A 16,009-nucleotide genomic window follows, 5' to 3' on the forward strand; every position below is an offset into this window, starting at 1 on the left:
TTGCATGTTTTATGTTGTTTTATAAGTATTAACACAAATACATTTTAAGTTTTAAATAATTTTATGATTGTTATATACTATAATTTTAACTGTACCTATTATTTTGAAATGGTTTTTCAAATTCCAGTGAAACATTCCTTAACAGTCATCTCTAGATAGCGAACATTTTTATGGCTAGATTTTAATAATTTTTATCGTAATGATAATTTAAGTATTTTCTATTACAATGTGCATTTTACACGTTTCTTTCATTGAATTATAGTTTCATACAAATCCAAAAAACATATAAGTATTAAAACAGCGTGAAGTACCTATAATAGCAATTAATATGTACCTTCCTAAGTTTACTTTTTTCAATAATAAATTATTATTTCCAGATTATTACACCTTCAATTAACCGCGAAACATAAAATGCTATCAAAACAATAAACTTTTTTTTATATGTATAATTATACGATTTTATATAAACTCACAACAATATGTGTATAAGCTCAGCTATTTTATAAATTAAAAATTAAAAACTAAGCTAAATTTATATTAGGATATAGAAACTTGTAAGTTGGTACTATCGAGAATCGAGATACTATTGAAAAAATAATCGAATTAAATTTTGGTGCAAATTACAATTCCTATTTCTGACTACTTGAGGATGGTGCAAATTACAAACGCATTTTAAAAATATGGTTCAAATTCCACGTGTATATATTTTGGGTCAATTTTGGTGCTAATAATTTACTACAGCCATTATACTAATCTTATCCGTCGAATAAAATTGCCACGATCTCATTCGGTAACTAAGTGATTTTGTTTTAAATAATAATACATAAGTATTTTTTCAATTACCTTTTCCCCTCTAAATAGTGGACAAAATTTTATTAACCGAAAATGCCAGGCATTTAGAGGTTTCACTGTTATAGGTACCTCTATAGATTTCTACTTGCGTAGCTTGTTGAATGATAATTGCTAAACGAAATAAGAAAAGGCAGACAAATGACTAATGAGTATCGCTCTGCTGTACGGTCAGTGTCTAGTGACTGAGACAGTCACTGTGATGGATATGTTTGTATTCAATGATCACAATGATATATCAATGTTTATACGAAAAACGATTCTGATCGGAAATAGTCTATCAACATATACGAGTATTACACTATCACCAAATATATTAATTCAATATGTGTTAAACACATATGAATTGTTTATTAATTATTATTATTATTATTATTATTTTGTAACGGTAATGTCGGTAACGTATAGTAACTTTTAAATAACACTTCTTCCTTTCTATTTACAATATTTGCATGAACTTTGAACTATCTATAACAACAATTCTACAGGTATCAATCATCAATAAATTGTTTTTAAATATAATTTTGAAAAATTGTGTTACATTGTGTTTATTAAATACCTAACTAATAAACGTATAATTTAGTTGTTTAAAATAAAAATTTAATTTTATGTCTTATATCGAATATGCGGACTCAATATAGGACTTAGTCCAGAGATTCCCAACCAGGGTGCCGCGGCACCCTAGGGTGCCGCGAAATCTTTTTAGGGTGCCGCGAAATTATTTGATGAAGTGGTAAAAATGGTAAATTTTATTAAAATGAGACCATTAAAAACACGACTTTTTTCTTTATTATGTGAAGCAATGGAATCACAATATACTAAACTTATTTTACATACAGAAGTACGATGGCTATCTCGTGGTAAAGTTTTGTCCAGAGTACATGAGTTAAAAAATGAACTTATCGTGTTTTTTACTCTTGAAAATGTACCCGAATTTTGTGAATTATTAACGAACGAAAAATGGTTGGAAAAACTATCATACTTGGCAGACATATTTTCACACTTAAATCAAATAAATTCAAGTATGCAAGGACCAAATGAAAATATATTAACATCGTGTAGTAAGTTATTTACTCTTAAAGATAAATTAAAAATCTGGAAAAAACGTGTGCAAAAAAATCAATTTGATATGTTTCCTTCATTATCTGTAACAGAAGAAAGTTCCGAAGTTATGACATTTATAATGGAGCATTTGACTGCCTTAGAAGAAAGTATAGACAAGTATTTTCCTAATTTAGATATTTCCGAGTGTGATTGGATAAATGATCCATTTGATAAAAATATATGTTTAACTGAATTTAGCCTTGAAGAAGAAGAAGAGCTCGCTGAAATACGAAACAATCGAACTCTTTTATTAAAATACAAAAATGTTTCATTAAATGAATTTTGGATTCAGGTTGAAAAAATTCACGCTGAAATTGGCAAAAAAGCTCTAAAAATATTACTGCAGTTTTCTACATCATATTTATGTGAACAAGGATTTTCCACTCTTGTTAACATAAAATCAAATAAACGAATGAAAATGGAGTTCATTGAAGAAGAAATGAGAGTATGTCTTTCAACTATTCGACCACAAATAAAAGATTTATGTAAAAAAAACAAGCCCAAGTGTCACTTTAGTTCTAATAATATATAAATAAATAAGTTCCCTAATTTTAAATTAATATTGTAAATTAAATAATAAATAAAGATAAATAATAATTAAAAATAAAAATAAATACAATGTAATAATTTATTTATTAAATGTAATATGTATATAGTATGCACCTACACCTTACTACTTTTGATTATACTTATGCATTAATAAATAGAACCGAAGTAGTCTATAGAATATTAGAATATAGGCCATAGAGCATAGGGTGCCTCCGGATTTTTAGAAAATGTCCAAGGGTGCCGCGAGTCAAAAAAGGTTGGGAACCTCTGAGTCTTAGTCACTTAGTACTGTAGATTTATAACCGTTATTGTGACTTTTATTTTCATTAGGCCCATTGAGCATTATATTTATACTGTAATATTGTATAGGTTATATCTTATATTAGGTTAAAATTACGGTTATAATTAATAATTATTGTCTATAGCCGTGATTATAATATTAGGTACTTACGCATGATTTCTAGTATACATACTATGGTTGTTAACTACAAGATCTTGTCAATATGTATCATGTTTTATTATTAACTACAGTAAAACCTCGATAAGACGGAATCGCTTGGGACCCTGCGATTTTTCCGTGTTAATAGGGTTTTCGTTTTGACGGGGTTCAAAAAGATGAAATTTGAAAAAAAGTACCAAAGATATTTTCCGTATTACCTACCAAGGTATCCGTTTTACCGAAGTTCCGTCTTATCGAGGTTTTACTGTAATAATTATTATTGGTAAGCTCCTATTATATTTTGTTGTCAACTTTAAAATTGAGCGCTGACGTGATGTTAAAATATTATTATATAGATTTCAATCAGTGCTCTGCAATTGTAGGAAAAAATATAGTAAAGACTCAAGACAGTAAAGTAGGTATGGGTATCTACTAAAATAAAAAATATTTAAAGATTACATCGCCGATTTAAGATTGATAAATTTCATTAAAGCATTCAACATTAAAGCGATGTATAATTAACGATAAAAAACATACAAATTGACTATTTAGTATATAGGTACAATAAATTAATAAAAACCTTGTTTGTAAAATAGAAAGGTAAGAAATAAGAACACTGTTCTCGAACGCTGCCGCTATACTTAGCAGAGCAGCACATGACGACTGTAAATTTATGATTTTTTAACCAAAAACATGTTTTCGTACTTCCCATTTTCCTCAGCTCTCAGTAGTCGTAGAAACATGATTTATACACCAAAATAAACTTGAGAAGTTCCTCTAGATGATCTCGTTCCAGATTTTTGATATCATTTTTTTTCTATTTTATATGATTTTTTAAAAATGTTAAAAATTTTGAAAATTTCAAATGCAAATATCTCCGGTTTGAAAAAAAAATTCAAAAATCTGGAACGAGATCATCTAGAGGAACTTCTCAAGTTTATTTTGGTGTATAAATCATGTTTCTACGACTACTGAGAGCTGAGGAAAATGGGAAGTACGAAAGCATGTTTTTACGGTCGATTTTTCGCTACCAGAACGGCCTCTTAATTATAAATCGATTAGGTATTACATTATACCTAATATACCTATTATAGAAAAAAATGTTCCACGTGTTTTTCAAGATCAAATTCTTTGATTTTACAAAATTAGATACTTTCGAATACAATAATAAAAAAAGTTAAAATAGTCAATACAGACATAAGACGCGTTTTAGTTTCCTATGAATTAGTGACTTTGACTTAAGGGGTCGCTATATCAACATTTCTTTTCTCTATATTTACCTAATACATAATATAGGAATAAAGATTATTCCGAATTTCCACGATTACGACTCTAGTTCAGTTTAGGGCAAAGACTGGTTGCCTTAAAATACATTAAAACCAGCGCCTAAAATACATCTGATTTCAAGGGACACACTTATTATTAATTAATTGTTATACCTTTGGGCTTTGATAGATTTCTATAGCAAAAAAAAAAATTGGTGGAGGTTGTAACTCCCAAAATCCCCCTTTTTTTATGAATCATTTACCATACACATAACATTATTTATAAGATGCTGGTACTAAAAATTATAAATACATAAAATAAATACAAGTATAAGTTCAAAATATTTTAAATTGTGTTGAAATTCCTAAATGTTTGTTATTCTTATTTCAGCAATCAAAACTAAAAACACGTTATAAAACTTGGGACACACATATTTTGTCATTCAGAGGACACGTTTTGATTTTGAGGGGACACAGTATTTTAGGTCCTGAAGGCACCTGGGTACTATATATTTTATAAGGAAGAATATTTTCTGTGCATTGACTTGACACATTTTTTAATAAGTTATTAATGGTTAAAAATAATTAATTATTTTAAATTAAAACACGTTTATAATTATAAAAACGTAAATACATATTAAAAATCTATCCGGCCAATGCACAGAAAATATTCTTCTTTATAATAGGTACCTTAAACTGATTCAGAGAGTTGTAATCATGGAAATATGGAATATCTTTGTTACTATACTATGTGGGAGATAGACACTAGACAGAAAAAACAAATATTGGTGTAGCGGCTTTGCGGGTCCTTAAGGACTTAAATTTCCACGATTACGACTCTAGTTCAGTTTAGGGCCATACATTAACCATACTTCATGATTAATTTTGTTTTGCTTATGACTGTATTAACTATGAAATATATTTGTATTTTGTATCGTGGTATTGTATTATATCAAACCATAAAGGTTTATTTGACAGATTTAAGGAATTTATTAAAATTAATAAATAATCAATTATTATTAATTCAGGTATACAAGTAATCAGTTATCAATAATTTGTTCATTTCATAATACAATAAAAATTCACTTCAAATAAATAAAATCATAACATAGATATTTAAAATAAAAATAAAATTGTATTCTTGTAGTTGGCAGTATAAATTTAATGGAAAGATTAGGACAAACTTTCCTTTATAAAATGTTAACAATTATAGAATATAAATTTAAACAATTTTATAGCTTAATAAAGATTTTTTTCTGACAACGTTTATCTAAAGTTTCTATTATTAACACATAACATATAGTTACAAGATTAAATAGCTATATATTATACAAGTTTATTATTTTTTTTTTTTATAGAAATCAGTAAATTATGTTATACAGTTTTTAATAATCTTAAGAAATCAATTAATAATTAATAACATTTAAAGTAAAAAACTGGTTGTACATTATTGTTTTCATAAAAATTTTAAGAAAATAAGCTTATAAAAAATAAAAATATATACACATAGGATAGATAAATCATAACAAAAATGCATTATGTTTAAGTCTCTTTAATATTCTGCTGTAAGCATTTATTGATCTGCCTACAGCTGACCTGCATACAATTATGACTTAATTATTTACATTTATGTATTATTTCATACAGAAGATACTATTTTTTTTTATCTAAATATTTTACTAACTATTAATCACTTAATGTAAATTAGTGAATTGTACTAATATTGTTGGCAATTGATCGCGATAGTATTTCTTTGGACATCGATACCTGAGCACACTGGCAGATAAACATTTCAAACTCCTTGGTACATTGTTTGTTAAATGAAATAAATCTGAAATAATAATTATATATAAACAATAAAATAGAGTTAAGTTAATTAGGATAAAATAATTACTCGACAAATATCCTGTATGAGGACAAACCCCAAATTTGTTTACAAAATCTGTGTGAGCACCAGCATTCAACAACTCCATGACCATTTTTCTTGTGTCTAAGTAATCACTGTTGTGTGGTATGTGAGGACTTAAAATGAAAAACATGACTATTAATTAGAAAAAAAAAAAAATGTTCCCAAGACAATAATACAAACACTTACAAATCAGTTATGAATTTACCGATGTAATGAAGGGGTGTATTTTTATCATTGTCAACTGCATCTACATTTGCTCCACAATGAACTAATAGTTTCATTGCAAGAAAATTTGGAAAGCTACAATAAAAAATACAAAAAATTAGTTGTTCTACTAATATATTCAAAATAGAAAATAATAATTCATAAAAAAAATGTATGCGAATTAAACGCTATTAAAGAATTTAAGATCATAAGAGCACTTAAATGTAACAAACAAATACAATATTATCAGGTAAATCCAAACTGCTATTTTTCATTTCTTGTATGTACTTAAATGTAATTATCTTACCAGCAAATTCCTGTTGTAAAAATATTGTCAACATTTGTATCATAATTAAGACACAAGTGAAGTAATGTTTGGCCTTTATTTGTTTTGAGTTCAAGTTTATTTATTTCCACTATAACTTTCATCAAATCGCCTACCAATGGATCATCTTTATTACCATTTTGTAATAATGCAATACTGGTTATAATAATTAAACCAAGTGTTGATTTTATATTCGAGTAGTATTCATTCTATAGAAATAAATCATTTTATATTTTTAATTTTGATTTTATTAATTTATTATTTAAGGATATATAACTCAGTAGAGTAGCCACAAGTATTCACTATTTTTTTGATTAGAAAAATAAACGGGCACTTACATATTATCCGGATTACTTGGGTTAATCAAAAATTTATCAAACTACTGTTTACAACTAGGTATATATATAAATTTTGAACGACTACTGTTTTCGTATATTTTTATACATTAATTTACTATACTCTATTCAGGTTAGGATAGGACTGTTTTTGAGCACTTAGACTGTGGCATGGTTCATAGTCTGATCCCCTAAGCTGCCTAAGCTATCACTATGTGTTTTATAATGGGTTGACAATTATTGATGGCAGTTAATGATCATTAATGTTGATGCTGTTGCCATGTATACAGAGAACCATAAGTTGCAGTTACGACCATCAAGTGGTAAGGATGTGCCAACTCAACGAGCTTTGGTGGGCCAAGTGGTTCAATTTTAAACTGAATAGAGTACATAGATATTAAAGTGCACAAGGTTACCAAATTTTAAATTAGGTAACAAATGTCTATAATAACATTATAACATTATTATGGGTAATTTAGATACCAAGATATAATTTATCACAAATTATCTAATAATATATGCATAATGGAGTTAATGATAATTGTTAATATGTCAACAAAAGTACTTAATATTTATAGTGTATATTAGTAAATTAATATAAATATGTAAAAAATGTGTGAAAATAGTGTCTATCCAAATAAAATGTATGTACGTGTATACTGTAGTCTGTAGTCCAGTTAATTCATATACGATCTAGTAGTTCGGATAATACATAAGTAGCATAATGTATATGTAATTATAGTTTAATAATATTATACCTTTGATAATTCCTTTTCAGATGAACTATCAGCCTCGGATAATCTTTTTTTAATAGTAATTAATTCATTACATGCAGATTGTAAAATATTCTTTAAGTCTAATAATTTGATGATAATATTATTTTTTATCATTTGACAAAATACCTGAAAAAACATATGGATTAGGAATCGTATTACATTACTTGGACTAAAACATGCTAGTTAAGAAGCCTAGTATGAAGGAAATGATCCAGAAAAATAATTATACAACATTTTATGAAAATTAAATGTTATTCATTTTTAAATATATGTTATTTAATATTTGTGACATTGTGAGTGTTGCTGCATATGAAAGCTTGGCAGGCTGTAGGTTGTTGACTACTATAACTTTTTAATTTTTTATAAGCAATTTTTTTTAATAATCATGATACATTTTAAATTCAAATTAATAAATCTAAGTACAAACTTTGGTTAGCAAAATTGTTATATTTAAAAATATAATTAGTGTCAAAAATAATGTTTTTTAAATGTAGTTAAAATTTGAAGTTATAAAAATAAAAATAAAATACCATTACATTTAAATGAAAGTCTGATCAAAAGTAATATTAAGAAGTTTAGAAGTTTATTAATGATACTATTATTTGTGAAACTACATAATATAATATGTAATAAATTATGCAAAATAAAATTATTTAAACATTTTTATTTGAAACATAAAACGTTACCTGTGTGAATCGTAAAAGATCTCTTTGGATGCTATGTTTATTATGATGAGCTATTTTTAAGGCATGATTCCAGAGAAGAATACATGGTGTAAAATGTTGTGCATCCGCATAAACAGCACCACGGTATATAATTGATTGCAATAAATCTGGATTATTTTCTCCTAAAATCCGTTCTCTAAAATAATAAACATTAAAAAAAATGTATATTAAATACTAATTAATTTTTTTCACTTGAAAGATACATTGCTGTTTTTTTGTATGTTCTATAACTAAATAAATTTACTATCTAATAAAAAAGGCATTTTACAGTGTCAATTATGAATTAACTAATAATTAATAAATTATGCTGATATAAGAGCTATAAGAAATAATTTTAACCGGGAAAACCTTTAAACGTTAACCATGGAGTACTGCAAGAAATTTTATTTCGTCTTATACTTTTTATCAGACATACAAATTAATAATTAATGTACATGCTAAATTTTATGTTTTATGGAAGACAATGTAATTATCTAACATGAAAAATTATTAATAATTTGATTATTAAGACAAAAAGAACCTTAATCTTAATAAAATAGTGGTTTAAATAATCTTTTCATTCAGTTAACTCTTCTAGTTTTATCATACTTTAGTATAATATAAAAAACATACAGCTGATTACGGCAGATCTAATATTTATTTTTATGGGTAAAGCCGATCTTGTGCCTTATTGGCTTTTGCCTAGTTAATTTCTTCCTTGCCAAATTTCCACCTCATAAATTTTAATTAGATTGACAGCTATGGTGACATTGTTATTATAGCCTACCCATCTATTTAAATAAGTCTCATTATCAATGATCCTCTTATAAATTACAACCCTCAATCTACTTAATCATAGAAGCATTCATTAACAACAATATTGATTTGCTCAAAATTTTGTCTGAATACAACTCTACTTTATCAACCCATAATTAAACTTCTAGATAATATCTTACAACTAAATAATTGATACTATTCTCAATTTAGGCGGTGGCCCCAATTATCACTATCCTGCATCGGATGTTGGCAACAACTACCACAGCAATGTCAATATATAGTTCTCCCTAATTTTAATATTCCTTGTATAGGTGTTCACTTATGTCAACCTTCCTCCTTTCTCAAACATTGCTGTCGACTTGTTGATTCCCCACAGCAGTTTTTACCTATCTCTTATGTGATTTGTTATGAAGATTATGGATTATGTATAAAATAAAAGAATGGAATGTGAATAATAATTATCAAATTGTATTGATAATAAATAAAACGTACCTAATTATTAGTGATTCAAAATGTATAGCTTCAGGATTGTCTTTTATATCTAATAATTCTTGTACAGTTTGACATTCAACTTTATTATTGTAACATTCAACTGTTTTGTTAACTTTTTTATTTATGACTGGATCCTCTTCGTACCTAAAATTATATAAATTTTTTAATATGTTGTTTAACTTTCAAAAAATGTACAATATAATTTTTTATAATATGATATTCAAGGCTCCTTAAAAACTGGGAAGAGTTTAGCCAAATATACATACTTTACAAAAGTTAAAACCAGTACCTACGTATTCAAAACCAATGTAATTATAAACAATTTCTACCTTTATTAGATAGCACTAAATGTGTACAATCAAAAATTAAAAATAAATATCGAAAATATTAAGTTTTAGAAATGTTATTAGTATTTTTTGCAGACACATTGCAACATTTTACATTTGTTCGAATACTCTAATCCTACTTAAAATTATACTATTAAGTGTAATTAGTGTTAGATACATCACTGTTGAACCATTGATTGTAGATATTGTTAATGTTATTAAATTACAGTATGATTTACAAGCTAAATTCCATACCTCCTTTTCATCGCTCGAAGTAGAATACTATATCCACGGTGTAAGTCATAATGATCTTTGTCATTCAAAAAAGAAGCGCCTAGTAACTCTTCAGCTTTTATCTTCTCTTCTCGGGTCAAATTTAATTGACTCTCATCAATGAGGAAATATACAAAATTATGATGTGTTCTTTCGGCTGCCACTAAAATTGGAGTTAAAGCTAGAAAAAAAATGACACTTAATTCAAATCATTAATTTAAAAAAATCAAAATATGTACATACATTGTTCATTTTTTAGTTGTTGGGCATTAAATGCTATGAGTAGCTTAGCAATTTCCAAATTATCAGCTTGTGCAGCAAAGTGCATGGCTGTAGATCCGCAATTAGTTTGTTTATTAATATCAGCTCCTTTTATCAACAAATATTCAACAACTTCTTTATGATCTAGGATAAAAATAATATTTTAATCATTCAATAATGTTGTGTATTGTTAAATAAAAAATAGTTATTCATAAATCATAAGTTATTGTAATATAAAATTTAAAAATGTAAATTAATCATACAGCTAAAAATGTACTATATATCTTTTATGAGTCAAATAAATAAATAATAATAATAGAGTTATTACTATTAGACACTAATAGCTTTTTTCTGTACTCTTGTGAGTTTTCTGAAAATGGTTTCTTATATTTGTGAGCTGAAATGTAACAATACAATTATAAATATGTACTTACTATTATGAGAAGCAATCATAAGACATGTGCTATTATATATATTGGTTATATTAACATTTGCCCCATGTTCAACCAAATATTCAACAATATTTAGATGTCCTAAATAACAAGCCGCTCGTAATGGAGATGACTTAGTTTCAGTAAGAAAATTAACGTCTGCACCATTCTCAACAAGAATTTTTACCACTTCTATGGATCCGGTTCCTAAAAAATCAAAAATTTCAATTAGTTATATCATTACAATGTTATTTAATGTAAGCAATTTATATTTGTAATGGTTAATATAATTTTCTACTTTAACTAATTGAAAAATATATTTGTGTTCATTAACAGAAATATAACTGAACATTACATAGAACACAATAAATTTTTGGACATTTTATTACAAATTCCCTTAATAAAATTTCAATTTTTCAAAAGAAATCAGTTAGTTATAACTAGTAAAGCATACATAATATAAAAGTCTAAACAGTAGTGAAGACTACACTTTACATTAGATACGTTTATAGTGGCAAGAAAGAAATTGAGGTCTTGATTACCAATCTAATATTGTTCAATTTCTATTTAATAATATAACGTCTATGTTTATGAATAAAACAATATACTGACCAGCCGCACACCAAAGTGCTGTAGCCCCTTTGACAAGTGAACCAAAATGCACCACGTCTCCTATGTTGTCCACTGCAACATTAAATCTGTTGAACAATTCCCTCACAATTTTTATTTGGCCATTCAAGCTAGCCTCCATTAGTAGCGTAAACTTCTGATCACAGTCACTGGTGTAAGTCTAAATGGGACAGAACACAAAACATTATAGAAAGGGGAGGACTACCAATGGAAATCTGTTTCATAAGAATCAGTATTACCCTATTGATTAAAAAATCTGTATCGACAAAGTCACCCATTTCGATTAAATTAATAGTTTCGATGAAGCGCATGTACAAGTATTTTTTGTCAGTCCCCAATTGGTTAGTGTAGGATGAGAATGAGTGAACATGATATGGATCCATAATATCTAAAGGCGAATCTGTTCCATCTAATATGTGTCGTGACATTTTTGGGACAAAATGAATGGCGATTACTTTTGGTTGGGCAAGTAAATTCGTCTGCTCACTTTTGAGAGTTCTCTCAAATTTGATAATTTGACATTCGTGTCATCCAGTTCCAGTACATTAACAAGTAAATAGTAATACATAAATAAGTAGTTAACTAGTAAACACTAAATATTAATATTTGTTATTTAAACGATGTGTAGTAATGTTATGTGTGTGATAATCAGTAATCACTGAAAAGTGATTAGTGAAAAGTTATGAGTGAAGGTGAGAAGACCAGCGACCGAACGACTATTGCAGTGTACAATATTAGTAACGACTAGTGACTACCACATTGATAATCGGTATAATCACTATAGTCTATAATCACGAATTAATAATATCATTGAACAATAATATCATAGAAAAAGGATAGAAGTACTAAAGGGCATACTAGAGAGCCTATATAATTAATAATATTTATTATCTAGGCTCTCTAGGGCATACTATTCATAGATAATATAAACATAATATAAATAATAATTAATCTATGATAGTGCAACAAGTCTATGAGTACCTCAGGCACAGACTATCTCAGATCATAATGTGTCTATATTGCCTGTCCAAGTACTTAAATATAGTTATTTATTAATATAATAATATCCATATGTATATGTATCTGTGTATGACGGTCTTTGAAGATGGTCCTAGAAGATCGTGTTTGCAATGTTTGCATAATCCGTAGACTTGATAATACATTTTTTTTATCAGGTTTATGCACAGATATATATATATCTGTGGGTCTATGATATCATATTATCACAGAATGTATAAAACTAACCTAAGTCCTAACTTGTAGCGACCAGTTCAGACGTGTTATGCGCCGTACGTTTAATGTTAAATAGGTAACTGTTTTAAATTGGCGGCAGGTAATTAGTAAATGCACATAATAGCACATTGCACACTTTCAAAGTTTCAAACTCCAATGTTCAGTTCAATGATTTATTTTAATAGAATCACTAGAATCTAGTGATTTTGTATTTTTCATTCAGCAGTCGATACCGCGATTTAAGTAATTTAATTTATCTTTAGTTTTGGTGGCTAGCCAGTGCCGTGTTTTTGTTGAACAGTGTTATATTAATCGTCACAACCCGCATAATATTACATATAATAATTTAAATTTTCGACCTCTAAAGCAAACGAAATGATGTCGACTGGAGGACAGCAGAATAAAGACGTGCAAGAGTTTATGTGCCGTATAAAGGACCTGAACACCAGAAGATTGTCCGGCCAGTCTGACTCTGATGATATGAAAAACACTACAGACACTTTTCGTTGGCTTCGGAACAACTCACCCTTTCTTGATGATACTGATAAATGCCGATTGTTGGATTCCGGACTGATTGAAATCTGTTTATGGTACTGCAACACTTATTTTGCCAACGAGTCCCTAAGCTGTAGTATATTGCTACAGTTTTTGGCCAACTTCTCTGTGGGCCATGAGAATTCTCAACGGCAGATATTTGATGGTTTCTGTAGTACGTTGAGGTAAATTGTTTTATCTAAGACTCCTTACCATAAAAAATAATCAATATATTATGTAATGTACACTCATCTCTACAAAATTGTTCTAACACATTAGTCAAAATATTGGTGCATTATTTATTCATATTGAATATTTAAATATTTTTATTATTTTTTTTAGACATTTTATTGTATCTTCTCAGGATTCCAAGCTATTAAATAATTCAATGATGCTGCTGTATAATCTGTGTTTGTGTGATGTAAACTTCAGAGAAGAGATCTTAAAAGATGCAAATATAGTTCAACAGATTATGACACATTGGACCCTAAAAGAATTGGAATATAGGTATGTATTGTGTTATACATAATACATAAGGAATATTTTGTAAATAGTAGTCATAGTCATATCCATTAATTTCATAGAATATAACATTAATTTGCAATTTTTCAATGGTACTTTTTACTACTTTTCTACTATATAATATTATGTATTGATTATAATAGTAATTAAATTAAACATATTTTTAGTAAAATATTTCTAGATTCAATCTTTTCAAATTCAAAAGATTTCTTATTGGTCTTTACAAATCTTCCTGACTGTTCTAAAGATGAATTAATGAACATTATCTCCATTTGGCTTGACAATTATAACAAAGAAGTATCTTTAGATGTCATTGTTGTAATAAGAAATAATTTTTTTATCGATTGTGCCATAGAAAAAATAACAAGACATGTGGTGAATGTTCTTGCTAAGGCTTCAAATATAGAAAAATTCAATTCTGAAATAAAAAGTCACACTGCTCTATTAAAAAAAATTATGGGTATAAGATTAGTTTATTATGATAAAATATGGGTTGTATGATTGTTAAATAATAACCAATATACCTATCTTAGATTTGTTGGTATCCATACATAAGTGTGTCAAGGATAATGATGATTCAAATGACTTTAGTCGTGTGAAGGATCTCTCAGCTCTATTTAATTCAGATGTACAAACTCACAATAGATTTTGGTTCAAATCAGATCTAATACGATTGATTGCAAATATGTGTTTTAACAACCAAAAACATCAAAACCTAGTAAGTACACCATATTGTAGTTTAAGTCACAATAACTTTAATAATGCATAAACATATATATAGTTTTAACATTTTCTTTACAGATGCGTTCTGATAATATTATTCCTATACTGTTGGAGTGTTGTGCATTTGATGCCAAAAATCCCTGTAAGTTTCGTTTATTAATATATTCAATGTTAGGAAATTTAAATTTATTTTATACATACTATTTTTGATCAAGATTAAATTTATTAAACAAAAAAAATTCTTTAGATTTATTTAATACATTTGTTAATAAAAATTATGCATTACCAATAGAACAGTAGCTAATCATTTAAATTTTGTTCCAGTGATGCGTGAATGGAGCTTATTTGCACTAAGAAATATTTTGGAAGGAAATCTGGATAACCAAAATTTTGTGGCTAATATAGATTCTATTGGATCCATTGACCCTGAATCATCAGTTAAACTAACCGATACACTTAAAATGGCTTCAATTAAGAATTCTATCTCAGATAGCGACACTATGTTCATCTAAGTTAAATAATTAGTTTTATTTCTTATTGCCACTTACCTATATTTTATAACCAATGTTAATGATAATAGTTCATATACCTGTGTAAGTTTATTAAGTATTATAAAAGAATATTATAATCTAAGGATTTATAGAAGAAAATAAAAGGAGTTTTTGCATGGTTAAAAAACAAAAGTTTAAGGTGAATAATTATATTATTTTTTTATGGAATAAACTAAATACAATCATTTTATAATTTTGTAAATTTCCCGCCCATATGAAAATGTTTGCCCCTAGGTACAAAATAACTTATGGCTCTGACTTCATGTAGTTATTGAAAACTACTATAACAGTAAACTATTGTATTATTTATTAATTGATTAACTATGTTGGGAAATGTTAACAGTAATAAATTAATAATTTAAAATATACAATAAAGAAAAGTACTTATATACCTATATTAATAGACTAAATAATAACTGCAAATAGCAATGAATAAGTCATTGTAGGATTGATGACATAGAAAAAAGATGACCATTAGTTTAAGAATATGTTCCCAACTTGTTTGTCAGCTATATTAACTGGTTGATGGGTTGATTACAAGTATAATTGGAAACACTTAAGGAGACAATAAACAAATGGAACAACGAAGTGGACGGAGTGTCGAGAAACTGAAAAAATGTATGTACCATCAATAATTCTCTGAGAAAAATTTAGATTGGTACCAATTCTTCTGTCTTCTAGGTCTCTATAGTTTATTTTTAATTATAATGCACGAATGACAGGGGTGTAATCATGTAATAGGTATAATGGGGAAGTGGTGTTTGTATGCACTCGAGTTGTGTTTAGTTTAAAGGTGT

At 27.4% G+C, this 16,009-nt stretch overlaps 3 protein-coding genes across 4 annotated transcripts; 2 read left to right on the forward strand and 1 right to left on the reverse strand.

Annotated features, from left to right (window-relative positions):
• Positions 1-1,651: 1,651 nt before the first annotated feature.
• Positions 1,652-2,485, forward strand: LOC132923275 (zinc finger BED domain-containing protein 5-like). Its single transcript, XM_060987150.1, has one exon. The coding sequence runs from the start codon at positions 1,652-1,654 to the stop codon at positions 2,483-2,485; it is 834 nt and encodes a 277-aa protein (XP_060843133.1).
• Positions 2,486-5,172: 2,687 nt separating this feature from the next.
• LOC132919525 (protein fem-1 homolog B-like) lies at positions 5,173-12,782 on the reverse strand. The gene is made up of 12 exons (XM_060981196.1): positions 11,889-12,782; positions 11,632-11,809; positions 11,023-11,226; positions 10,571-10,732; positions 10,310-10,508; positions 9,729-9,872; positions 8,442-8,616; positions 7,738-7,881; positions 6,627-6,853; positions 6,302-6,415; positions 6,101-6,228; positions 5,173-6,037 (listed from the first exon to the last, which is right to left on the reverse strand). Exons 1-12 carry the CDS (start codon positions 12,075-12,077, stop codon positions 5,901-5,903), a joined length of 2,001 nt encoding a protein of 666 aa, XP_060837179.1. The 5' UTR covers positions 12,078-12,782; the 3' UTR covers positions 5,173-5,900.
• A 96-nt stretch (positions 12,783-12,878) lies between these two features.
• LOC132919527 (ataxin-10) lies at positions 12,879-15,405 on the forward strand. 2 transcript variants are annotated; one of them, XR_009660648.1, is made up of 6 exons: positions 12,879-13,601; positions 13,759-13,923; positions 14,106-14,398; positions 14,472-14,656; positions 14,720-14,803; positions 14,986-15,003. XR_009660648.1 is itself a non-coding variant. In XM_060981197.1 (6 exons), the coding sequence occupies exons 1-6, from the start codon at positions 13,258-13,260 to the stop codon at positions 15,171-15,173; spliced, it is 1,239 nt and encodes a 412-aa protein (XP_060837180.1). In that variant the 5' UTR covers positions 12,882-13,257; the 3' UTR covers positions 15,174-15,405. The 2 variants fall into 2 exon arrangements, 1 of the variants encoding a protein (XP_060837180.1); XM_060981197.1 differs by having other exon boundaries at positions 12,882-13,601; positions 14,740-14,803; positions 14,986-15,405.
• Positions 15,406-16,009: the final 604 nt, after the last annotated feature.

The sequence above is a fragment of the Rhopalosiphum padi genome, chromosome 2 (assembly GCF_020882245.1).
Source record: "Rhopalosiphum padi isolate XX-2018 chromosome 2, ASM2088224v1, whole genome shotgun sequence".
Classification (NCBI taxonomy): Eukaryota; Metazoa; Arthropoda; class Insecta; order Hemiptera; family Aphididae; genus Rhopalosiphum; species Rhopalosiphum padi.

Coding starts and splice junctions, on each gene's coding strand:
- LOC132923275 (XM_060987150.1), top strand. CDS start 1,652: ATGGAATCACAATATACTAAACTTATTTTACATACAGAAGTACGATGG.
- LOC132919525 (XM_060981196.1), bottom strand. CDS start 12,077: ATGTCACGACACATATTAGATGGAACAGATTCGCCTTTAGATATTATG. Junction 10,509..10,570: donor ACAACTAAAAAATGAACAAT/GTATGTACATAT, acceptor TTTTTTTTCTAG/CTTTAACTCCAATTTTAGTG. Junction 6,038..6,100: donor TCATACAGGATATTTGTCGA/GTAATTATTTTA, acceptor TTATTATTTCAG/ATTTATTTCATTTAACAAAC.
- LOC132919527 (XM_060981197.1), top strand. CDS start 13,258: ATGATGTCGACTGGAGGACAGCAGAATAAAGACGTGCAAGAGTTTATG. Junction 13,602..13,758: donor GGTTTCTGTAGTACGTTGAG/GTAAATTGTTTT, acceptor TATTTTTTTTAG/ACATTTTATTGTATCTTCTC. Junction 14,804..14,985: donor ATTTGATGCCAAAAATCCCT/GTAAGTTTCGTT, acceptor ATTTTGTTCCAG/TGATGCGTGAATGGAGCTTA.